Source organism: Crotalus tigris, unplaced genomic scaffold (genome assembly GCF_016545835.1).
Source record: "Crotalus tigris isolate CLP2741 ecotype Arizona unplaced genomic scaffold, ASM1654583v1 scf7180000023635.1308423, whole genome shotgun sequence".
Lineage (NCBI taxonomy): Eukaryota > Metazoa > Chordata > Lepidosauria > Squamata > Viperidae > Crotalus > Crotalus tigris.
Genome location: NW_024100092.1, coordinates 157,566 through 185,078, shown reverse-complemented (window position 1 = coordinate 185,078; position 27,513 = coordinate 157,566). Strand labels below are relative to the sequence as shown.

General features: G+C 37.9%; 1 protein-coding gene across 1 annotated transcript in view; it reads right to left on the bottom strand.

Moving 5' to 3' along the window:
* The window catches only part of KHDRBS2 (KH RNA binding domain containing, signal transduction associated 2), a gene marked incomplete at its 5' end in the record, with an annotated part of 306,097 nt that overhangs the window by 165,020 nt on the left and 113,564 nt on the right, over positions 1-27,513 (bottom strand). Inside the window, one exon of the mRNA XM_039320274.1 lies at positions 24,526-24,672. Within this exon, the coding sequence (XP_039176208.1) occupies positions 24,526-24,672 (147 nt within the window). The remainder of the gene's footprint in view (positions 1-24,525; positions 24,673-27,513) is intronic.

The window sequence follows — 27,513 nt, the reverse complement described above, 5'->3', positions numbered from 1 at the left end:
CGAACTTCCATCCATAGTTCTTCAGGCATTCTGTCTATCAGATCCAGTTCCTTAAATCTATTTGTCACCTCTACTGTATATTCATCAGGAATATGATTTAGTTCATACCTGAGTGGCCTAGTGCTTTTCCCTACTTTTTTCAATTTAAGCCTAAATTTTGCAACGAGAAGCTCATGATCTGAGCCACAGTCAGCTCCTGGTCTTGTTTTTACTGACTGTATAGAGCTTCTCCATCTTTGGCTGCAGAGCACATAGTCAATCTGATTTCTATGTTGACCGTCTGGTGATGTCCATGTGTAGAGCCGTCTCTTGGGCTGTTGGAAAAGAGTGTTTGTTATGACCATCGTATTCTCTTGACAAAATTCTATTAGCCTGTGCCCTGCTTCATTTTGTACTCCAAGGCCAAACTTGCCTGTTATTCCGGTTATCTTTTGGCTTCCTACCTTAGCATTCCAATCCCCCATGATGATAAGGACATCATTTTTTGGTGTTAATTCTATAAGGTGCTGTAGGGCTTCATAGAACTGGTCAATTTCATCCTCTTCAGCACCAGTGGTTGGGGCATAGATTTGGACTATTGTGATATTGAATGGTTTGCCTTGGATTCGAATTGAGATCATTCTGTCATTTTGGGGATTGTATCCCAGTATTGCTTTTCCTATTCTTTTATTGACTATGAAGGCTACTCCATTTCTTCTGAGGGATTCTTGCCCACAGTAGTATACCTGATGGTCATCTGAGTTAAATTCACCCATTCCTGTCCATTTTAGTTCGCTGATTCCTAAGATGTCGATGTTCATTCTTGTCATCTCTTTTTTGACTACGTCTAGCTTGCCTTGATTCATGGATCTTACATTCCAGGTTCCTATGGAGAAAAAATCTTTACAGCATCGGACTTTCCTTTCACCACCAGATATATCCACAGCTGAGCGTCCTTTCGGCTTTGGCCCAGTCGCTTCATTCTTTCTGGCGCTACTAGTACTAGCCCTCTGCTCTTCCCCAGTAGCATATTGGACACCTTCCGACCTGAGGGGCTCATCTTCCAGCGTCATATCTTTTTTCCTTTTAGTATTGTCCATGGGGTTTTCATGGCAAAGATACTGGAGTGGTTTGCCATTTCCTTCTCCAGTGGATCACATTTTGTCAGAACTCTCTGCTATAACCTGTCCGTCTTGGGTGGCCCTGCACGGCATAGCTTATAGCTTCATTGAGTTACGCAAGCCCCTTCGCCACGACAAGGCAGTAATCCATAAAGGGGATAATATAAATATATAAATCATAACTGCTACAATGGTCTATCAGATTTTTCTCTACTATTCCTCTGTTCATAAAAAATAATTATCAGATTCTCTGAGAGCAATAATCTCCTTGGCAGGTTTCTTTCTTCATGAATCTCTTGATAATATCAAGTTATAAATTAATGATTTGGAAGTTAGAGAGCAATAATAAATAAAGATCATTGAAAAGTAGTATTTTTGCCAGATCTCTCTTGGCATGAACACGTAGAGAAAATTCTACACCAAAATATCTGCTGAGCTGCTTTTTACACACGTTCTAAAATGTGATTTGGAGTTTCTCTTTGCCATCTGCTAAGATATTTTCCCCTTCCTATCAATATGGCATTGTGCCAAACATGGAAGCAGTTTTGTCTTATTCAAAATTGGGAAACTGATTAATATTCTGATGCTAAGCCCAGCATTTGAATCTCCTGCAAATTTAATAAAAATGTCCACATAGTTTCTATGTTTATGACTGCAAATGACCAAAACTTTAAGAATATGCAGGGGAGGGAAGGAGAATGATGGAGGATAAAAAGAGTTAGGAGTGGGAAAATAATGCAAGCAGACTTCATTTATTTGAAGCAATTTTCAAGTAGTGGCCCTGGAGATGATAGCTCAGAAGACTGAGGTGCAGAACAGTGAAACATCACCATTGTTTTAGCATGAAATTGTATTTTAAGCTTTTAATATCTATGTACTACCTAAAGAACTTAAATTATAAAGCAGCCCTAAAGTATAATAGTTTCAAATAAACTGGAACAGGACAATTTGAAGATAGCACACATGTGCTTTTCTGTCTAAAGAATTTCCAATCCCCTCAAGGTACTGAATTCAATCTTTAAGGTTATTGACAAGTTTGAATGAAGGTATAGTTAGTCCTTATTCAATCACTGCCTTGTTTAATGACCGTTTGCATTATAATGGTGGTGAAAAAGCAACTATGCAACACATCCTTGCATTTGTGATCTTGCAGGTCTCTAAAGCAGTGGTTCTCAACGTTTGTGTGACGGCGACCCCCGTCACACAAACGTTCTCCGCATGCGCTGTGCCCCGCGCATGCACTGTGCTGCCCCATGCGTGGCGCGCATGCGCTGTGCCACCCCCATGCGTGGCACGCACGCACGGCGCCGCCCCATGCGCGGCACGCATGCGCGGCGCCGCCCCCTGAGGGGAGAAAATGGCGGATTGCCTTCTTTGGCGACCCCCGACAAATGGTCGATCGACCCCAAATGGGGTCGCGACCCATAGGTTGAGAACCGCTGCTCTAAAGCAAAGGAAAGCTGAAATTAAGACCATAAGCAGTCAATTTTTCTTTTATTCTGAGATAAAAGTAAATTTACCTGGTGGTTTTGCAAAGTTGTTGTTTTGAACATCTCTAATAGCTTAAGATAGCTAAATAGTTAATTTTTGAAAATGATTAGAAAGTGAGATCGGTGAACCCAGTGTCCTTAAAAAGGCTCTGTGTGGTTGAAAGATTGATGGCTTCTGTTCATCTCCTGGTACTCAAGCCTCAGGTAACCATTCTATTAAGATCATCTTGTGAAAAGCAGCCATCTGGAGCACAAGTGGGCAATCTCCCATCGTCTCCTTTTCCAGGGAGGGTCCATAGGATTGGTCTACTCAATGGCTGTAGGCTGCAATAGAATCTCTGCTCATGTGGAGAGCTCTTAGCTTGCTATTCCTCACCCAGAAATCTACCAGTGGATCTTTTTATGGAACTTTTTATGGAACTTTCCCCAGTTGCCAATGGCGCACCTTGATTGCATGCTGTTGTAGTAGCAACTTGACTGACAGATAAATCACAGAATATATATCTGTCACACATTTTATTCATTCTTTGAAAATGCATGTACATGTTTTTTTCCTTTCCTAAAGGGCTTATTTGCTACAAACTAATTATTCTAGCTACTTAAAATGGAACCCTGGTAAGTGCCCTCCCATAAATTTGACTTTCCTTCTGTCAGAATTATCCAAGAAGATCCCACATGAATGGCCACATGATTGTATACCACTAAATTCTCAGCTTTTGATTCCCAGGCTTGATCTCTATGATACCCTTCTCAATTTAATTCTGATTTAATGATTTCCTCTGATGGCTCTTGTCACAGAGACCAAGCTGGGAAATCGTGTGCTGGTATTCAATATGTTCTGTAGATGTTGCACTAGAATCTTTTTCTTTGCTTCAAATATGTGCTGCTCATGCTAAAGAACTTGTTTCCTTTGCTCCTGCTTGCAAACTGGGAGTGGACCAAAATGCAACTATTGACACAAAATATGCCCATTGGCTTAGTCATGATTTTGATGTTCTTTTGAAGGAGTGATAATTCCTAACTTCCCCAGGCACTTCAATCTCCCACATATCTTGCTTTGCTTTGAAATATTATATGGTGCAAAAACACACACAATTTAACAATTCCAAAGTTTCTAGTCGAAACTAGCAGGCTGAGGCAGCAGCCTGTACAATTGCCCTTAGAGGCCCACTAGTTGCAGCAATACCCCATAGTTCAAAGACATGCCTGAATCCCTACCTTCACATTTTTTACAGAGATAAGCCTGCCCATATGAAAAATGTTACTGTAACGTGCAGGGTGTGCAATAGACTCTGAAGGAATCTGGCATCATCCAGCAAGTGACATGTAGCACCTCAACAACTTGCAAAAAACCTTGCTCCACACATGTGAATAGCCTACTTTGTCTGTCCGGTACACTCCTTTTATTCATTGTTAACAATTATGATTAACTTGTCCCGTGTGCCAGTTATGACCATAATTGAGCCCAAAATTTCTGTTATTAAGCAGAGACATTTGTTAAAATGGGTTTTGTCCCCTTTTATGATCTTTCTTGCCATAGTTGTTAAGTGAATCACTGTAGTTGTTAAATTAGTAACATGGTTGTTAAGTGAATCTGGATTTGCCACTGACTTTCCTTCTTAGAAGGTCGCAAAAGGTGATCTCCTGACCCCGGGACACTGCAACCATCATAAATATGAGCCAGTTGCCAAGCAGTCACATTTTAATGACGTGACCATGGGGATGCTGCAAAGGGGTGTAAAACAATCATAAGTCACTTTTTCCAGTGCCACTGTAACTTTGAATAGTCACTAAATGAATGGTTGTAAGTTGAGGCTACTTGTACACACTGTGACTCCCGGAGGGCCCATCCTTCCCATAGCCTGGCTTTGGATATAAGGATCTTTTCAAGGCTCACAGATGGACTTCACAGAGCTTTCTAAGAAAAGCATGTTCCACTGCTGGTTGTGGTTTGTACTTTTTCAGGGAGGTTGCACATCATGATGGTTAAAATGTTGTTCATTGATTGTGTTCCTAGATGGTGTTTTCCTGTCCCATTGGATTTTGAAGCAGGTACTCCTTTCACTAGTCAGTTAAGGAAAATCAACTGCAAAGCCCTGGTTATCAAGTTACACTTTCATATTCCTCAGTGTACCCCAGAGTTCAGCATTATGTAGATGCTAAGGCATGAATACTCAGTTGGCTATTCAGTTGGCTAAAGAGACTAGTCAAAGTTGCCTCTTATAGCCAACTAAGGCATGAATACTCAGTTGGCTATTCAGTTGGCTAAAGAGACTAGTCAAAGTTGCCTCTTATAGCCAAAATCCCCCCCCCCCGCCATACACAGACATTCTTAGGGGGGTCAGAACACCTCCTAATAGGAAGCACACCACCCTCTTTGAAACTGTATTTGACTGGCTGATGTCGGGACTCACTGATTTTAATTGCTTGATGCCTCTGGATGGAATGTTGGAACCATGTCTCATTAAAAATTTCCAGTGTGTTTTCCAAAAGTTAGAGCTGCATTCTAGCCATCTGTTACAACAGTGTGCCATTCTTGAAAGCCAGGAGACTATGTCCTGATCCAGAAATAGGAAAATGCAGCTAGGCACCATGCTGAATCAGATCCTATTAAGTACTGCTGACAAGTCACACTGTGGTAAAGTGCAAAGGTTGAATGACCTGGATACAAGCATCACACTGTGTTAGCTTTACCAGGTAGACCAGATTAGGAAATCAACTCCCTAGGAAAGCTACAATAATTTTTATTGAGATTGGATATAGGAACAGAATCTTGCAAGTCTGATTGTGCCTCTATCTCCTCCTCCTTCTTATAGTTCACTGAACCCAGAGATACTATATGTGGAGAGTTTCATTTAGGAGGTAGAGCCTGCTGATAATTAAATTTTGTAAAAATGTGAATCTATTGCATGATATATTGCCATTATTCTGCATGAAAACCGGCAACTGAACCATTACAGGGAAAAAAATAGCAGATGCAAGCTGATATTTTCTGCTGGAAATTTCTCCCTTTCTTGTCTGTACTCATTCTCTAGGTGGGCAAAATTATTGCGTATGAATAGACCTTAAAACCTAACTGCTTACAGTGTAAGTAGAGGGACCTTGGGAAATTTTCTTTTATCTGATAATTTTTATTTTATTTTCAAAGTTAAAATATAAACTTCAACAAAAATAGAGAGAAACAACAACAAAGCAAAAACTAAACAAGACAAAAAATGTGCATAAAAAACAAAACAAAAGAAATATAAACCTATTTTGTTCCCCCAAATTGAACCCTGATTTAATATACTTCAACAATAACATTCCTCCCTTCGCAAAGCAGGTCTACAATTTATAAACTTCTACAGTTCCTTGGAAAACTTTCTATTGTGAGAGAAGCAAAGAATTCCTAAATGTTGTACAGGGAATTTCCTCTTCAATTCCACTTAGGGAACAGAGTTTCCATACATTGCACAGGAGCCTCCACTAGTCCCCAACACTGCTTCCCTTCAGTCCTCCCTTAGCTTCTGCTTTAACCTGCCCTTGCAAAATATTCCCCAAAATAGCTGGTGATTACCTCTTAGTTACTGAATAGAATACAGTAATAGGGCTCTTGCTTTCCCTAACCTCAAATCAAGATTTCACAGCGCTATCTCCTGAAACTGTTCATACCTTGGAAATATGTGAAATGCTGACCCGAGGACCATATAGATCATTTGACATTGAGCAGAATAAAGACCTTTGATCTCTTCTATATTTGTAAAAATAAAGTCTATAAAGCCTTGACCCCAGGATAGAAAGGAACTTGCAGGAAACTTCTCTGCTGGTTTCACCCCTTAGCTAAGTCTCTGTCTTAAAAACCTGGAATACTGGATTTCATAAATTTAATTTATGTTTAGTTTATTATATTAGTATATTGGTTTATTTATTAAGTTTGTATGGCACCCATTTCACTGTTACAGTGACAGTGGATGGCTTACAGAATGATAAAAATGTAAAAAAGATAATACAAAACTGTTAAAATTAAGAAGATGAAGTAAGAAGCTAAAAACCAGGAGCACAAGTGGTATGAAGGTGGGGATGTCTCTACCACATCAGCCATTTCCATCATAGACCACCCCTATTAGGGCCTGGGCAGGTGGCTCTTCCAGAAGTCCAGGAGGATGGGAGAGGGCATCTCACCTTCAACGGGAGAATATTCCAAGGGGCAGAGACCCCACCAGCCAAAATTCTTTGGTAGATGCAATCTACAATAGGCCTCTTCTACTGAAGCAAGCAGGAAGGGCCAATCCCATTGGGGTGGGATAGCTCCTCAGACGCTGATTTCTGTTAATTGGAACTTGGAACTTTTTAATGTCATTCTTGATTCTGTGCAGAGGGAGAAGTTTCTTCTTTGCTTATGGTGGCCTTGTAGAGCTCTGAATTTACTGATAGCAGGGAACAGGGAAAGGAAAAAAAACTGTGTTGTTTCTACACAGAAAAAAGAGGAAATATGGAGCAAAACATCTAAATCCTCAAAAGTGCTATTATATCTTTCAGGGAATCTGCACACACTACCACAAAGTGGTGAGAAGTTCTCTTGGCTTACTCTGTTTTTCCCAAACGTAAGAACATACGGAAATGCTACATAAAAAACATTTTAACTGTTGCTTCCTTTCTAAGTCTCATAGAACAGGGGTCTTCAAATGTGGCCCTTTTATGACTTGTGGACTTCAACTCCCAGAATTCCTCAGCCAGCGTGTTTGGCTGAGTAAACCTGGGAGTTGAAGTCCACAAGTCATAAAAGGGCCAAGTTTGAAGACCCCGGTCAAAGAGTTTTTAGGAAACTTGAAAGAACAGGTTAGGGATATAGACCATTCTGGAAATCTATCTATGTGATCACTAGGAGTTGAAAATAAATTGATAGCATATAATTTCCCACCCCAGCCCCCCCAAAAGGATTAGGTCTTTGTTATAAGAAGCATGCATTAATCACACTCTGAACATAAACAAGGTAAAGAAAAAGGTTTTATGTAATCAAATGAAGCAACAAAAATAAAATTAGAGCAATAACCATAGACACCTAGGAACGACAAGGGTTAAGCTAATAAATTTGCTTAGTTGCAGAGTTATAACTCTGGGCATGAAGTAGAGAGGTGGGCATAAAGAAGAAAACAGAGCCTCAGTTAGACAAGTAAATTTCCCCAAATACACTTTGCCTGGAAAAACAGAACTGTCAGCTCAGCTATAAAAAGCTTAGATACCAAGGAATGTTAATTTAAACTCTAAAGAGAGAATAAAAACACTGGGACATAAATAAATGTTAAAAGAAAGTAAAATCTTGACAGAGACTTTCTTTGTCCGCTTTAATTAAGGAATTTTGCCTCTGTTGCCTCATCGTTCTCATCTTATGAAGACATAAAGTATCTGCCGTAACCCAATCAATGAACAATACTGATTAAATGTAAATTGTAAATTTGCATAAGTCTATGAGGGGTGTGTATGTTGTAAACCCTCCCCTTATAGGCTGGTGTTTTTTTGCTTCTAGTACCACAGTTTGTGCTTTGTTCCTTTAGAACCAGAGGCCCACACAATTCCATTGAAACAATTGGTTTATTGTGGTACCCAGGCAACAAGCCTAAAAGGGATGGGGACGCAAAATCCCTCTTTATAGACTTATGCAAATTACAATTTAATCAGCACAGCCTTTAATTGGTTAGATTATAACAGGTGCATGTTAATGAGGTCAGAATGGTAAGGTGATGGGTTGAATACAATGGCCTTCTTGAGTTGAGGAAGGAAACAGTCCAAGAATGTGATTTTTATTGTGTTATTTTCCTCTAAGGAGAACAAGGAGTTACAATGGCATTGGAAAAAGTGACTTATGATCATTGCAGCATCCCCATGGTCACATGATCAAAATTTGGACACTTGGCAACTGGTTCATATTTATGACCGTTGCAGTGTCGTGTGTGACCTCCTGACAAGGAAAGCCAATGGGAAAACCAGATTCACTTAATAACTGTGTTTCCAATTGAACAATTGCAGCGATTCATTTAACAAATATGGCAAGAAAGGCCATAAAATGGGGCAAAACTCACTTCACAACTGTCTCACTTAGCAATAGAAATTTTGGGCTCAGTTGTGGTTGTAAGTTGAGGACTACCTGCAATAACATCAGAAAGAGCCAGTTTTACCTAGGGGCTCAGGCACCAGTTATAAACTGGGAGACTCTGAGTTCTAGTTCTGCCTTAGGTACTGAAGCCAATTTGGTGACCTTGGACCAGTCTCTTTCTTCCAGTCCTAGAAAAAAGGCAAGGGCAAACCCCTTCTAAAAACATTGCCAGTAAAACTTCAGGGATTAGTCAGGCAGTTGCCAGGAGTCAAAACTGACTTAAACATGCAAATACATATATAATAACACCAGAAAAAGCAATAAGTTAGGTTTCCAAGTTTCATCCTAGAACCAACCCCAAAGAGAAGAAGAGTTAGGAAAACCTTGAAACTGGGGAGCTAATGTGACCATCTTTTGGCAGAAACAGCAGATATAGCAAGATAAAGGAGTAATTTCTGAAAAGATCTATCCCCCCCTTTTTTTTCTTTTTCCAGGTTATGAAGCCCTCTTGAGTTCTGTTTTCAAAAGGAGTGTGTAAATCTTGTAAAAATAGATAAATATATCTCTCTATACAACTACTCCTCTTTCTCCAGTAAAAAGCCCTATGATACTTCTCTCTCCAGATCATGATTGGGTCAATGTAAAAACAATGGTATAGGCAAGCCAATATTCCTAATAGTATGAAAGTCAGAAGAAACAAATCAACAAATAAATTTGGTTCATAAATCCTAAGTAGAAGCCCACCTATACTAATTTTAATGATGACATGAGAATAGAGGTTTTGATTTTATCAATCTTCTGCACTAAATGTGGAGTAACGTTTTCTTTGTTGTTCAATATGTGAAATAAATAAATTACTGTGAGACACTATTTTTACCATTTTATATTTGACCATCTGAATGACTAGTATATTTCAGTAAAAGATGAACTTATATTACATTTAACAGCATGCAAATAATTTGGTGTACAACTGGTTATATGCATTTTAATAACATTATTGGCTTGACTCATATAAGTCACTATAACAAAGATTTTTCTTCCTTTTCAAAGCTTATTGTGAGGTAAAACCTTTGGATAAATACGTACAGAAAGAAGGAGGAAAGATAGAAAAAAGTTGTTTTTTAGCAGATCTAACAAATGATGTCAATAAGTTTGACTTAACCAGGATGTGATTAATTAGGAAATCCATTTAACTTGGACATTTCCCAGGGAATAACATTAAGCCAAATGAGATTTAACTGGCTAGGACCAATGCTTAATTGGGATGATAATTCCATTTAATTGGGATGCCTGCAGGCAATTAAGTGATTTTCTGATATATAAACTAATATGTTTAGGACAATGTTATTTCTTGATAAAATAAACCATGTACTGTATCAATTCTAGATCAAAATCCAAATGTTCTTTGAATCCAGCCTGTATTGGGTAATCTTACATGGTAGTGATCATAAAACATGGCTATGTATAAATAAAATCCAGAGACAATGAATGAGTTTAAGGAATAACTTTATTGACAGCTTGAAAACTTTTCCCAACAACAGCTTGCTTGAATGGTTAACTGCTTTCAGTGTTGCTTGTTGGGATAAACTTAAAATGGGTATCATTTCCCAAACAAAAAGAGGAAAAGTGAGCCAACAGATAATATTGTCTAGTTTCAGTGAAATTAAAAGGATTTTTTTCCTTTGATGGGAAAAATTATGTATTACTTTCCCTCCTACTGATCTGATATTTGTTGCCATGTTTTTGATCTTGTGTACTAAAAGCATTCATATTTGACTTTTAACGTGGTCATCTATCTGCATATGCTGTACGCTGTACAGAAATAATATATTTGGCTTTTGTTTTAATTCTGAGTGGTTTAACTCTGATCATAAATAAAACACTTAGGCTTAGACTCAACCCTGACAAGACCGAGTGGCTCTGGGTCTTGCCCCCCAAGGGTCATCCTGATGGTCCATCATTAGTCCTGGGGGGGGGGTAAATTTACCTCCCTCAGTGCAGGCATGCAACTTGGGTGTCCTCCTGGACTCACAGCTAAATTTGGAACAACATCTATCGGCTGTGGCCAGGGGGACCTTTGCCCAGGTTTGCCTGGTGCACCAGCTGCAGCCTTATTTGGACCGGGAGGCTCTACTCATGGTCACTCATGCCCTTGTCACCTCAAGACTGGATTACTGTAATGCGCTCTACATGGGGCTACCCTTGAAGAGCGTTCGGAGCTGCAGTTGGTTCAGTTGGTCACCTATCCTCCGCGAGCTGTACTGGCTTCCTGTGGGTCTCCGGACGCAATTCAAGGTGTTGGTTATCACCTTTAAAGCCTTTCATGGCTTAGGACCAGGTTACTTACAGGACCGCATACTGCCGCATAGTTCCCAGAGACCGGTGAGGTCCCACAGATTGGGCCTCCTTCAGGTCCCGTCGGCCAGACAATGTCGGCTGGCGGGCCCTCGGGGAAGGGCCTTTTCTATGGTGGCTCCGACCTGGTGGAATCAACTTCCCCCAGAGATTCGAACTACTCCCACCTTGCCGGCCTTTAAGAAAGCCATTAAAACTCTCCTGTTCCAGCAGGCCTGGGGTTGATGTCCCCGGGGGGGGGCGGGATACGATTGGGACATGCTGTATGAAAGCACTTATTTTACTGTTTTATTGTTATATTTATTGTTTTAATTTTGTACGCCGCCCTGAGTCCCTAGGGATTGGGCGGCATATACATTTTATTAATAAATAAATAAATAAACACAAAAAGACAGCATTTTCACAAAGTAGGCCTTTTACAATGTGCTTGTAGGTTCAGAAACTTTTTCTCCCTTCTGGCATTCAAGAAAACATGCTAATGTTTAGTTTGACTTAATCTACTGTTTATTTTTATGAAAAGTTCCATGTCAGACAATGTTCAGTTAATTACATGCATAGCTATGAATATATTTAAGGTATTGCCTTTGACTATCCAAAAGTGTCAAGTCCTTGTTTGATTTTACTTTCTTTATTGATGGACAATGCCAATCACAATCCACATACTATATGCCCCTTTTAAGCAAAACTCCCAAATTTTGGGAAGTTGTAGAATAGGGTCCTTGGTGCTCTCTGAGCTTGAATGTTTTCTTGCAGACTTTTCATTACCAAACTAGGTAACATCATCAGTGTAAGTTATATAGCAGATCTTGTGGTAATACCTTAAATTCCTTAGCTACATTATGTAATTGACATAACTTGAAGCATTTCCCATCTTGGTCTTAAATATACAAATGCCTTCCATATCAGTTTGGCTGATAATATCTTGTTCTTGTGTTCCTATTTTCTGGGCTTATTTTATTCACAAACAATAGATGAAAACAGGCACGTTACAAAGTTTTCTGGTAAAACCTAGAAAAATTTTAGTATAATTTGTTAGCTGCTATTTTCCTCTTAATCATCAAGGTCATATTGTTTTAGAAAATAATCTGTTTTTCTATGAATGTCAGTGCAGAAGCTAATTAACAATTAAATTATACCACTTCATTCTGGTTTTATTTAAAAAAAAAACTGCACAAAAGTTTGTATTTAAATAATTTTGTACCTAGCCTCAACATACAAATCATTTTAATACATTTCCACTAGAAAGATGAATTCGTATACGCATTTAATTTCCAAATAGACATTTCTTTAAAAAAAACTGCATTTACTGTAGGCATGTGCCTTTTTTAGTTGCGAACTTTTTATGACATTTAGAAAAGCATGAATTCTGATAGATGGCTTCTTCCAACCCATACATCGAGCTCTGAGGTTCAGATCAGGTCACATGGTACCTATCACATTCTGTCTACATGGTCTACCGTCCATTCCTACTGGCTGATTTACAAGGAAACAAAATAAATGAAACAAAAGGGAAAGGACTCTGGATCCTGATTCATTTGGTAGTGAAAAATTGTTTCATTTCTAATCATAGTGAACAGGGGAAAGAACCGTAATCACTCTTCCAGGCAAGAACACCTTTTTCATTGCAAACTCCCCCCCCCCAAAAAAACCCCCACACACATCAGATTCCCTCTTGCCCTCCTTAAAGGAGAATGGAGATACTTCAAGTTATTAAGCTCTGCTTTCTCCCCTCCCCACCCTCCCTGGGATCAATATTTCTATTGAAAAAGTTTTGCATTTTCTTTCATAGTGTGTCCCAAGCAGCACCATAACAAGCGACCTCACATCCCTCCTTCCTTCTGCTATTTTCAAATAGAGAGCAGGGAAGAGGACAGAAGCACCAATAGTGATGCAGAAAGAAGGAAGTCCTTGCTGTGCTATTTCTTAGTCTCACAGGGGAAAGAATATGTTACGTTATGTTACGTTACATTGCATTATTATTTTTTATTATTTTACTTTATTTCCACCTTTATTACTTTTACAACTAACTCAAGGTGGCGAACATATCCAAAACCTTCCTCCTCCTATTTTCCCCACAATAACAACTGTGAGGAGAGTTGGGCTGAGATATGGCCCAAGGTCACCCAGCTGGTTTTCATGACTAAGGCAGGACTAGAATTCACAGTCTCCTGATGATTAGATCAAAGTCACCCAATCAGCTTTCATGGCTAAAGTGGGACTAGAACTCAGGATCTCCTGCTTTCTAGTCTGGTGCCTTAACCACTAGACAAATCTGGAGGGGAAAGAATAATTTAGCATGAAAAAAGCCAAGACAAGGCAATTCAGACTTTGGAAATCAATGAAATAAATTTGAAACTTTTCTTTTCCTTTTCTGTCATTTCCTTACTTTTCTTCCTCTTTTTCCAAAATCATAATTCTGAAGAGAGTCGCCAAAGATTTAGTCATTATAAGTCATTCTAGTATCTTTGAATTAAGAGTAAAGAAATAGAAAAGCTGAAAAGAGGGTTCCTAGTCAAGCCTAATAGAAACTTGGATGAACAATGTTATTCTTCAGGAATAAGAAGAAGGGATAACAAGAGATAGAGCAAACAGCATAATTTTGACCAGTTCTTTCATCTCTTGGACTATATTCCTTGCAACCATCTTTTTATTTCTATGAACATTATGTAATATCTTTCCCTGAACATGCTTTTGAAGTAATCAGTCTCTCGTAGGCATTTCCCCCTCATCTTTACTACCTTTTTCACTTAATCATGCCACTGAACAAAATCTTTCCTGTTAACAGAACTCCACACTATTCTGTGGCACTTTGTAGTTAGTCTGTTACTTTGTTCCAAGCAGCTCCTGAAACTTCTTTCCTTAAGTTTACTTTTCACTTGGGAAATTAACATTTTCCTAACATTTTTTTTCCGTATAAAAATTGAATTTGGGTTTTTGGTGTTTCTGTAGGACATGTGTAATTTATCCAATTTTTGAAAAAGCAGTCTTTTCTATAAATAAAAAAAAGATGCAATATGTTTCCCTTTGGCATAGGTTTCATAGCCTTTATAACAATAACATTTTTTTAAAATGAAATTTTCATATCCTGTTTAATACTTGATATGCAGATGATATGTTCGGACTGTGAATGCCAGGGCTGTCACTGGATGAGCCCTGTAGCTATGGATCTCCACTGGCCCTCATGGACTTGGTTAATTAAGGCTTGCATTCAGCTCTTTTTAATAATTAAAAGAAGATACAGACTAGGTTGCCAGTCTTAGTCATATCAATGAAATATGCAGCAGATAAAGACATTATAAGTTGGTATACATTTGGGGCAGAATACCACAGGCTCGACCAACATGTAATTTAATAGCAAGCACATTCATGCTATCCTATGTAAACTTAAGTTTCACCAGTTTGCAAGTCAACACACTGTTGCCCTTCTCCCATCAACTAACAAATACATGCAGCATATTGATAAATTTAGAATGCAAACTAAAGCACAATGTGATTTACTTAGCTTTTGTTTTAGAGCAGGGGCGTCAAACTGCCGGCCTGTGGGCCGGATGCATCATGGCAAAATCACGCCCATCCCATTGCCAGCAATGGAAAAAAAGTCACGATACGTTGCGATATGTCACGTGATGTTGCGAGTTTGACACCCCTGGTTTAGAGTGTTACATGATATTAGTCAGTGTGGTTTATGTTTATGGTTTAGTTGTGCACTAATCATTGTCCTGTTTAAATAATTTTGAAATACTTAACCACAAATAATTAGGGATTCTGTTTGCATGCCATGCCAAGCATAGTTTTACTGTATTCTTACAGTATTTTTCAAGATTACAGAGGTGAGTGAATCCAGCCCAGTTGATCAGCCATCAGTTTGATCTATTTTGTAAGTCCAGAAAATGGGTTAATTCTATCAACTTAAAATTTTGTGCAAATTTCTGGTATTTACGCCTGAAATGGAATTCTTTCAAGAAAAAAAGGACAAAATTGTGCTAGCAATGGCCTTCAGCATTGATAAAGCTAGCATGTTGAAATGAAAACAGCAAAGTTTCTAATCAGGAAAAAAAAAATAAGCTTCTTGGGATAAGCAATTAGCTATGTGAAACCCAGGCTGTTTTTAAACAAACTGATACAATCCTAGGAGATTCAAGAACAGATGGAACCCATTAAGTCTAAGTTTTTCTGCAGGTAGGAAACAACATTAGAGGCACCCAAACAGTTTTATAATCTGCATTGCAGCAACACATTCAAAAAGCTACAGCAAAATGCTCTACAAATTTCTGAGGCTTGTATTTATCACGGCTCTTAACTACACCTGTCTTCAGTGATTTTCACCTCCCTGTATATTGTTCTCCTAAACCTTTGAAATGAATGCCTCCCTCAAAAGCCGAACATTGAAGTAGAATCTGAAAGCAGTGCCATCCAAGATGCCTTCTGTACTCAAGTTATTACATGTGAACAATTTCATCGAGATAATGTTTGAACAACGGAAGTCGCAAAAGCCAATATTTGGCCTATATCTCAGACTTAGACCTTCAGATGTGCAATGCATGGATGTTTCTGTCGCTTCCAAGCCAGAAGACATCTGTGGGCTGTCTGGATATAAAGATCTCCAGAGATTCATCTTCTTCTGCCTTTTCACTTAGATGTCTCTAGGCAGAACTTATGATCTATGATTCATCAGTGTAATGAAAGCAAACTTGGACTATGACCTGTTCAATACCGGCCTACCAGAAATCCCAGCAAAAGACTCTCTTTCAGTGAAGGGTTTTACATTATCTGCAGAGAGTGACCTGAAGATACATAGAAATCTGGACTACCATTAATAAAAGAAAGCTGAATAGGTCACACAGGGATACACACAATCCCAACATTCTACAATATTTGAAGTAGTATGTGGCCAACAAGTCCTCTAAAGAAAGGTATAAACAAACATTCCTGCAGAAAGGATACAAATTCCCTCAAAAATTTCATTAGTGCTTTTTTTTTTGTTATCTTAATGAGGCTAATTTCTGATTTCAGCAGCAACATGCTCTGGTAAGAGCTTCTTTCATTTAGCTATCAGTTTTATTGTCAATAAAACCCTTGTTTTCTCATGCATTGGTGGCATTCCCATAAAATCTAGGTGAGTGTAATCCAAAACAAGTGGATCCTGCAAACTCTGCAGGACAAAGACTGAAATAAATAATAATTCCTCTTCATGTTGAAGGCTTTCAACATATAAATGTTTCGTATGGACAATTATATAACACATCTGAAACATGTGCTATCTTTTAGCAATCTAATATGAACCATGTGCAGTGCTGTACATAACTTGTCTTCATGCATACATGCGTAGGAAGCCTTGATTACATTCTGCAGGTAACTATCCCACCTTTTAAATTTAATATTTTATCCCTCCTTTATTATTTTTGCAAATAACACAGGTTGGTGAACATACTTAAGACTCCTTCCTCCTCCTATTTTCCCCACAACAACCACCCTGTGAGGTGAGATAAACTGAGACAGAGTGACTGACCCAAGGTCACTCAGCTGGCTTTCAGCGGGCTAGAACTCATGGTCACCTGATTTTTAGCCTTGTGTCTTAATCGCTAGACCAAGTTGGCTCCCTGATTATATGCCGTCAAGTCATATAGCGACCACATAGATAAATTTTATCCAAGATGCCGTATTCCTAACTTGTTCTTTCAAGATTTTCAATGGTATACTCATCTCCATTGTAGACCATCCGCAGATCATCCTCTTCTACTGTTTCCTTTTACATTTCCCGGCATTAGAGTCTTTTCAAGAGAGTTGGGTCCTCCCATAATGTGTCAGAGGTAGGATAATTTGAGTGTAGTCATTTATGCCTCAAGTGGGATTTGTTTGATGAGCCATCAGTATTTATTTATTTATATATATATTTCTCAAATTTATATAGCTGCCCATCTCACAAAACAAGTGACTCTGGCCAGCATTTCCTGGGCTATCCATGGTATTCTCAGAAGCCTTCTAAGAACTTTCTTTTTAAAGGTTCCTCTAAGGATGCAGGGAACATCTTAAAATACTCAACAGCAGATGGTCCTCCTCCTTTTTCTACAGAATTTGTTATTGTTTGGAATGTTTCTGGTCTTTTTCTGAATAGGCTCCCTTCCCTGCCAATATCCTTGTTCCAAATTGTAAAATTATTTAACTACACCAGTAGTGGTGTCCTTCTTGAGCAGTTTCTTAATCATCATCTGCACTATACAAGGTTGTAAATAACTCTTCACCTGAAGCCCTACTATAGGAGGAGTGTTTGTCTTCTTTATCTTGAACATAAAGAGCCAATACTTCCTAGGATGAAGGTAGCCAAAAATATAAAAACAGAAACAAAAGACCAGCTGTTCCAGGAAGCTTTTGTTGCTAAGCTGAAGGCAATGTCTTTCCACATGCTGCAACTGAGGCTTGCCAGTGCCTGCTTTAAGAAGTCATGAGCGTCACTATGGGACTCATAACAAAATGCATGCTTTTCATCATCTGAATTCAATTGCGGTCTACATCTCATGATGGGCCAGGCATGAGATATGCCCCATTTTTCCTTTTAATATCCTCTCACATTTCCTAATGCTGAACTTCCAAACAACCTGAGAAACATACAGTAGTGGCCAAAATTGTGGAAACCTTTTGGGAAAAGTGTATTTTTGAGGTTTGATGGCTAATAACACCACTTTTTGGGGAGTAGTACCATAAAATTATATTCAGTGAAAAGATAATTTAATCAAGAAGGTAACGCAACATAGTTTGTTCAATTATCTGTACTGTATTCTATGAAAAGTTATAGCCAAATAACCAGAAAAAGGAAGCACAACTTGCTTAAGATGATATCAGATAGCTTTCCTTCATATGATTGTAGCCAATGAGCAAGAGTGTTTAGAGAGCCAATCAGGTGTCATCTAGTTTTGCCAATGAGCCAATCAGATCACAGTAGGATTCAGTTATTGATGTCATATATTGAAGCTGAGAGGAGGACATTTGTCAGTTATGTGATCGCTATCAAGTTGGTTGGTTTTTTTTTTACTTTCATTTAGTGAGCTTGTAAAATGTAATAAAATTAAAGTAATGGTGCAAAGAGCTGACTGGTTGCCCAGAAAGTGATGTAAAATAGTATTATTAAGTGAACAAGGCTACAGTTATAAAGAAATTAGAAGAAAAATTGGTGGAAACTTAACCAAAGGTGGCATTTCTACTGTATACTTTTCCCAAAAGTTTTCCACAATTTTGGCCACTACTGTACAGTATATACAAATCACATTGTTCTTTTTAAAAAATAAATAGCATTATACAAAAAAGAGAGTAGTAATCGTAAGTCCAATAAATTTATGCATAAGTTAAAAAGGGAAATACACCAACACTATTCACCATATCTTTCTGTCCTGGTGTCTACCACTTGCAGAGATTGATTTATCCTACAACTTCTCACTTCACTTCCCTCTTCTCAGAAATATTTATTCCTCCTTCATATATTTGTTTTGTGATTTGGTCAATATCATTCAGTATCTCTCTGTGAGTAAACCATCTAAACAAACCATCTCAATACTAATCACTCTGTCATCTGGTTCTTAAGGTCAAGCCAATCTCATCTCCTTAAATTACTGAAACATCATGCTAATACACCAGTTTTATAGGTCTTCTGAACACAAAAGATAAATTCATGCCTTGGTGTCTTTTCACCTCCCCCTTATAGAAATTGCTTCTGTTTTTTTAGATTAACAGACAAATGGCATCTAAAAGCATCATGGAGATAGCATTTTATAAATAGCAATAATCTTCTGAATAAAACCATCCTAGGAATAGAGACGTTGTTACATTTTTTTTAATCAAGCACTATTAAAGATCTGAGATCTAATACCAGGTAATCTGTGAAGAGCTTTTCATAATCCCTTGCAGCTCATACACTTCAAATACTGTCAAGGAAGAAAATATAAAATCTTTGATTTCAGCTCCTGCTCATGTTACAGATTTAGATTTATGATCTTGTTTTTCCTCAGCATACCTGTATACTTCCTCAGCATACTTGTATTCAGCAGCATACTTGTATACTTCCTCTTCCCATTTTCCTCCCCATAATCCTGTGAGGGGCAAAGTTACCCAATAACTTTTATACACACACATAAGATTATAACATACTGTCTCTTGCCTAATTTTGTATGAAATTTTCACTGCTATGCACATTTTGTATCAGAATGTAAACATATGGACATATATAATTATTGTGTGCAGCAGTGCATTTGCAATATTTGGAGAAGTGGAACATCCAAAGGAGAGCTCTCTTTTGATTCACATATTAATTGCAAATTAAATTACTTAAATATGTGGACAAAAATAATTTTTGCCCTTCCCTAAAGGTAGATCTCTGGGGGTTTTGTTGTCTGACATGTGCTCTTCATAAGGTTCCACACAATAGGAAAGTGACTCTCATCTGAGTGGTATATAAAGGTTAAGTACATTTGCTACTGCAATAAATGCTACTTTTATAAACAATAAAACCTCATAAAACAAATTAAAGCCATGTCATAAAATGGGAAATAAAAGACAAATTCTCTATTATACATTTGTGCGGAATAAACCATTGGCATAGTTTTTAACAAGCCAGTTAATAACAAGTTTGCTGTTTATATTATAAATTTGAAATTATTATAAATCTGAAACAAAGTGGTAAGTAATAAATCTACAAATGCAGCTGTTGCTTCTGCAATAAACCAAAATCTTAAACCTCACATCAACTGTTGAGAAGTTTAATTATTGTTATTTTTTAAAAAATCCTATTTATTTTTTCAGTGCTCTATAAAGGCACCATAATCATAACCATAACCAACAAAACACAAATCATGGGCGGTAAAAGCCCTGAAGATTAAAATACAGTTTTAAAAGTTAGGAAAAAGGCCTGGATCATTTTTGTCCAATAGAGCAGACCATAGTTTAGAAATGAACTTTGCTATAACAATAAGCACATGATCTAAAAAAACAACAACCTACAAGTAGATCTGGCCTTAGAATTAGACAGAGGGAGGAAATGGTCTCAAATGGCAGCAGCTGAGAGGCTTGCTGCCTTCAGTTTTTATAGAAGACAACCAAATTTTTGTCTGTGTTAAAGATCTAGTAGCCAGTCCAATGCACTATATCTGTAGACTATTGTAATCTAGTTGCTGTCTATGTAGTTTTTGGCCATGTGAGATACAATATCCAGTTCGATTACCATGTGTGTACACTTTTAACTGCTTTGTTAGGACTGAACATTGCCTGAGGTAAACCATCATGGAGATAGTCTACACTCCATACCCTACCAGCCACACCAGAAGAAGTTAATGGTTAACTTCCTTGGATATACTTTGTTGTAACTCTATGGTGCCACATTATGGCAATTTTATCCTAATTTAATATTTGACCTCATCTATTGTATTCGTGTTTGTATGTATAATGTGTTTTATTAGTGTTGTATATCAGTGATTGTGTGATCTCTGTAGTCATATGCTAAATAAATAAATAAAATTGCTAGACTCCTTCAACCTGAATTTAAATGACTTCATGGACCTGTCCACCAATTTTCTTGACAATGCTATGGAAATGGTTTGCTGTAGTGGGGAGTAGCTGGCCCTTTTAGGAACAAGCCAGCCTGATGTCTCTAAAGGGAGTCATCTGAGCTCTGACATCCAATAGAAGAAAAGAAGGAGGCTCTGTCAGGATTTGGGTTTTGGGTATCTTGTGGAGTTCTAGATGAGCAGAAGGTGGCCTTTGGTCAGCTTGGAAATTCAATTTTGTGACAGGAATTAGAATTGCATTATTTTTTGCTATTTTTATCATATTTTGTGTATGGAACCTTATTTTCTTTTTTGCATCTTTAACGATATTTCAGTCCTGGAGTTGACTAGTGGTCTTTTAGCTCTCCTATCCCTTCTTCTGCTTGGCTGAGCTACATAATCCTCAAGTTTTGGGTGTTTGGCTTTTTCTCTTTGTATTCAGCTAAAGTCAAGGTGAGAGTGAGGATTTCCTCTTCTATCCTTTCCTGGTTCCCCATAGGGCTGGTGTGGAAGAGGAAAAGTGTGTGTGTGTGTGTGTGTGTGTGTGTGTGTGTGTGTGTGTGTGAGAGAGAGAGAGAGAGAGAGAGAGAGAGAGAGAGAGAGAGAGAGAACAAAGGGACCTAATTTTCCAGTGGCTGCTCACCCAGAAGGGTGGTTATTGCAGAACTGAAGGGCCTCTGAGAAGGATCTGGTTGAACCCTGAGGATGCCTAAAAATCTGGGATTTTTAAAAATTTATCCCAGCATTTTACGGTGATTCAAATGCCACCCATCAACCCTGCCTAGTTTTTCAAGTTCAGCCATGGTTGGTTAAGTGTCCAACTGGAGAATTTAAAATGCAGTTTAGCATTTGTTTTTTCTCTGAAGATAATGCCATTATTACCTGTCCAATGTCCAATGTTTCAGGAAGGTCTGTTAAGAACTTGAGGTGGAAAAAAATGAAACTTTGATCTTGGGATTTACTGATTAGATTGATTTGTTGTTATAGAAATGGCTAATTTGTACTATTCTGGAAAAGTAAAAAGTGGAGGTTCGATGTTAATGTTTTATTCTACTGCAACAAAGGAAGTCGGAAGTCAATGCTCTTTTTTTCTTTCTCCCCCCCCCTCACCCTCACTTCTTTTTCCCTTTTCCTTCCCCACTGGGTCCTATTCTCTGTTTGTTTGTGTTTTTTTTGTATTTTGTATTTAATTTTATAATACAATAAAACGTTATAATATAAAAAAGGAAAGGTCTGTTAAGAGTCCTCTTGCACCACCAAAATGAGATGTCCACAATGAGACACAAGGCCTTTTCTGTGGGGGCTGCACATTTTTTAATCCCCAGAAGTTCATAAAGCTCCCTCCCTTATAATTTTGTCTTACTGTTAAAGAAATTTAAAGACAGTTTTGTTTTCCTGGGCTTTCAACTGCAGCTAGGTTTTGTTAGTATCATTTTGTGGAAAAGTTGATTATTTGTTGTTGATATGTGGTTCCTGATGATTTTTTAAAATGATCTCGATTTATTTTATTATTGCAGCTGTCACTTTATCTTCTTGTAACCTGCCTAAAGGCTTTTGAGATAGGCATACTATAAACATTGCCAAACAAACACTTTTTAAAAATCTCTTTCCAGTAAATCTCTACTTGTTTTTCACATATTGATTCTCTTGTTAGTATTGTTTCATAGATATGTCCTTAAGAGAGAGTGGTGCCCATTGGTTGACAATTAAATTTTAAGAAACATATTAAACCTAGGGATAGAAAACCTAGCCAGTGGATAGGCTATTCTGAGCAAATGTTGATCGAACACAGCAAAGAGACAAACCATAAGCAACATTTAGTAGTGTGTCTTTTGCGGTGTAGGAGTGATAGTAATTGGAAAATTAACTCAGCCGTAGAAAGTTAGAACTGGATGGGTGAAGAAATTTGAGCAAAAAACAAAACAAAAAAAATCTTATAATAATTCTTTGAATATATATGTCTTTGGTTTGTTACTGACAACAGATGGTCAGTCACGACAAAATGACAGACACAAGTAAAGAAGTTACTGCTGTGCCAATCCTCATACTCTCTGTTTAATAACGCTGTCTGTTTATGTATCTAATATCTATATACACTAAATATTAAGGTTTTTCAGGCTCTAATGAATGTCTGCATTCTGAATTCAGAGATTTGTTACGGAATTTTTACACCTTTCATTTATTTTTTTGTCGCCTTTTGCTCTCCTGACTCATTTATTTAACTTTAATATTCTATGCCCTGAGGATTGTCTGCCATTTAGTTCCTATTGGATATGCGTGTTTTAGTAGCAACATGTGTTATAAATGTTGCAATATTTTGGTTATAGTAATAAAGACAACAATGAATAAGGGCAAAGGAATGTATAAGTAATATCACTGATATACTATATGTTATACTATATGTATCATATACTAGCCAAATGTGTCCCAATTTATAAACTCATCTGATGTCACACCTGCTTTTTTAACTATCTTCATCACTTAAGGATTCTAAAAATATTAGATGTTTCACTATTGTACAATTCCAATGTTGTGACATATCACAGGACTGTGCAGAACTTTAAATAAATGAGTTTTGGGGAGAAGAAACTGATAAATGGTGGCAAAAATGAGCCCTTTTAATCACAACTGGAAATGTAAAAAACATAATTTGCTCCCTTCTATCCATGGGATAATACAATAATGCAAAATATAGCATTTGAAAAATGAAAGGAATCTCTTTTTGTAAATCATCAGCGAGAATTAACTGAAATTCTTGAAATTGCATGTTGCAAAAGTATCTACAGTTTCAGATTCCAGTTCAGACGACACACAAATGTGGGTGTGCATGTGTGTTCATGAAACCTATCTGGAATGGCCCAACAGATCCCAAGTAAACTCTACATCACTAAGTGGCATGGGAAAAGCTCATGTGTGTTAAATAATTGTGCAAAGAGACAAGGTAAATGAAGAGGTAGTATAACTGTGTACTGTGCAGTGCTTTCAAACTAAACCTAAACAGATGTCCCAGAACATGAACATAACAACATTGCCTTAAGTTCTTGTCATATCTTTCATGGGATCTCATAGCAGCCCATTGCAGACTGCATGTAAACCTTGGAAAAGATGTGGAAGTTTCAAAGATGCATCATACCATGCAACACCTTTTTGGTATGAAATCTGAAGCACAGCACAGCCCTGATAAATTGCAAAAATGACTGTGAATGCCCTTGGTTTCATTACAATAAACTTTTTTTTCTGCCGTTAGTTTCTCACAAAACCCCATCAGGTTTTGGAGAACCATAGAATTCCATAGACCACAAGTTTTTTTTTCTTATAGTTAACTTTATCTGTATCTTGTTCTCCAACTCTAAATTCATGTTCCCTCTTATCTTTACTTGTAATAGAAGTCTCAGTCATGCCTAACATCTTTTCCCTGTTTGTTTAGAAGAATTGGCAGAACTGGGGGGGGGCGGAGTTGAAAGAGGGATCAGCCTAGAATCCCTACGTAGCCACAAGCAGACTAAGTCCAACCCCCCCTTACATTCTGTTGACTCTTATCTAACTCAGAATCAGAGAGGAATGCTTCCCCCTATAGTTGGCAATGACTAGTGGAGTAAAATCCACAGGGACTCCTTATCTAACTCCATGCAGGTGCTAACCATGCATAGGCATGAATAGAAATGCACCACTTTAATTGGGCCTCAAGTTTGGGCCTGATCTTTCAGGCCTGACAGTTTGGATTCATTTCTTGGATATCAAAAGAAGCAACAGCACGCAACAATGAATAAGCAACAGTTAACTCACTTGGCAATTTCCAAAAATATATTTCAAATGCAGAATAATCAACGGTTGGTATTTTCTTCAACTGGTGATGAGGACAGTAGCGGAAGAGGAACCAACATCTACTAATGATAATGATTTTCAAGTACTGTGTTTAGTGCAATGGAATGATTGCCATGTATTGTACATTTGTAATAGCTCTGCAAGCAACTTACCGGAACAAGAAATTTTTTAATTTCTTCCAGGGCATGACTCATCCGTGAATAAGCTTCTCCGGGAGGGGCAAACACTTCAATTAATACATGTAGTTCATCACTCAAGTGTGCATATTTGGCTTCCTCACTTTTTCTTAGTTCTTCTTCCTGTGGAGAAGAGTATTTTTAGAAATCACTTTGCATTGATTTACCATTTGTAAAGTAGCAAACCAAAGGTCACAATCTAGGCAGACTTTCAGCAAAATGAGTCCCCGTGAGAAACAACAAAATTCTTGTATAAATTACTTGACAATCTGAAAATCACTTTGTGTGGATAATGAAAACTAGCATAATTAACATCTGCAACAGATTTTAATCAATAAAGCATAGAATGGTTAATGCCTGACAGCGTGTTGAAATTTTCACAATGCAAAAAAAAATCCCACTTCTAAAAAAAAAGAAAAAAGGATCAATTTCAGGTTTCTTTCACCAGTGTACTTGATGTTATGATATAAAATATATCCTAAAGTACTATTTATTTTGTTTGGTTTATATTACCACTGTTCATCAAGAAATGTGCCCAGAATACTTTATTTAAAAAGAAGAAGAATCAAACTAGAAGAAACAATTATTAGTAAAATAGCTGAATACATATGTTAAAAACAGCAGCATTTATTGCAGTATCTAAAAGTATTTATCAAAACTAAAATGTAATAACATGGTAAAAAAAAGGAGTTCCTGCAGATTTTACTCTGCTAGTCTTGGTCAACTGTAGGGGGCAGTGTTCATCTCCATTTCAAGGCCATTGAGCCAGCACTGTTCAAATACATTTCCACGGTCATGTGGCCAGCATGACACCACAGAGCACTGTTACCTTCCCATCGAAGTTGTACCTATTTAGCCACTCACATTTGTAGGCTTTCGAACTGCTAGTTTGGCAGAAGCTGGGGCAAGGACGGGAGCTCTCCCCGACACATGGCGCTCGAGTCTCGAACCTGGGCTGCCAGCTTTCCATCTGACAAGCCTAGCATCTTAACTGCTGAGCCACCATGCTCCCCCAATAACATGGTGGATATGAGAAAAATCACTCTTCTTTAGAACCACTCTGGGAGAAAAAGCAATATTTTGGCTCTGATTCTGGATACACACTACAGTAAGGAGCTCAGCCCAAACTTATGAAATATGCAGGCCTTGGCATGTTGGAATTATCCCTAATCTTGTGTTGCAAGTGCTTAGACAGAAAACCTGGTTTATATTTTCCCCATATTCCAACTCAGTGCAATCTGTATAATGGCCAAGATATATCCGTATAATAATCAGAAGCTGAGCTCAGATCTAGGGCATCTTTACCTCAAGTTGATTTCTTTAAACTTTTATGTGAAATAAAAATTCTAGACTAAATGCTCTGCTAGAAAGATGTAAGGAAAGAAACCGTCTCCTTGGAAGAACCAGTGAAGGCTTTCTCTTGCCATTTGTCTCTAGCACAGCAAATCAACTGCTGTGATATTCTGCAAGTGTGGGGGACAACTGCCAGCCTTTCGGGTCTTTAAGAAAAAAACAAGGAGTCACAGTGATAATTTCTTCCAATGGAAAAGCTGTTTACAAACTACTTTTTTTTCTTCCACTAAGAGAAAAAACTAAAAAACTAAAAAAAACTTTCCAGACATTTCCTTCATAGCTGCAGATCCATCAATTCTATTCATTCACTAGGATATGTAAAAAGAATATGCTTTATGTCATACAAGCAGATTTCTATTTATGTGATGGAAATTTTTCTCTGTGTTCCCTCAAAGCTTGCTGAGAAGGTTTGAGGATATACCAGAGTGGATATTTTAGGTGCACAAGATTTTATAGATGAACAGGAATTTCTGCTTCCCAGTTTTGTTGATGGAAATAATTCTGTGAGTAGAAATATGTGCCATAAGTGACATTTTCACAGAAGAAATATGGAGTTGTATTTCTTGAGTTATGAGATGCTTGGGGTGGGTGTGCTTTTTCACGTATCATGTTTTGTTGTTCATTATTTATAAATTTAGTGTTTACTCCTAGCACAAAGGGAATAAACTATGTCATCTCCAGGGATAGTCAGTTTTCCTCTGTTCTATGGTAATTTCATGGGAATAAAAGACTTTTGATTTTATAGAATAAAATCTATATTCAGACCAACTCCAGAATGCATCCTTTTTGTTTTCTTCACTGACAGAGTTTGACTGTTGTTCATTCATCATCGTTGATGAAGACCTTTTTATTTTTTAATATTATTCTAAGATTAGATGTGTTGTGTCTGAAGATGAGTAATCCTGCTACTTTGGGCATATAATTTACTTGTACATGTTGAACAGATATGTGTAGGCACTGCAGAGTAGTAAGTCTACTGCTCACATTTACATTGTGCTTCAGCAGTGTATCTTGCTTGATAAGCTTGACAGTCCTTGTGGATGAGGCCATGCCAGGGAAGGTAGCTTTATGCCAGCATTTACAAGGGGATCTTATCTATATCAAGTAACTTCAGGAAGGCACTTAGTGTGTCTTTGAAATGTTTGTTTTGCCTTCCATGTGAGCATCTTCCACCAGAGAGTTCCCCAATAGAAGCTGATTGGATATATGCTCGTTCAGCATGTGGATGACATGACCTGCCCACCGCGTGTATACTCTCATCAGCAAAATGACTGTCCATAAGTGCTGGACTGATGGTAGGCATGCAACTTCAGTGACTGGTACCTTGTCTTGCCATCTGATGCCTAATAAGAGCCATGGTGGCACAGTGGTTAGAATGCAGTATTGCAGACTAATTCTGCCGACTGCCAGGAGTTCGATCCTCGGCGACTCACAATTGACTCAGCCTTGCATTCTTCTGAGGTCAGTAAAAGGAGGGCCCATAATGTTGAGGACAATATGCTGACACTGTAAAGCGTTTAGAGAGAGCTGTAAAGCACTATGGAGCAGTATATAAGTCTAAGTGTTATTGCTATTGCTAATATCCTGCAAAAGTTCCAGCAACGTCGAAAT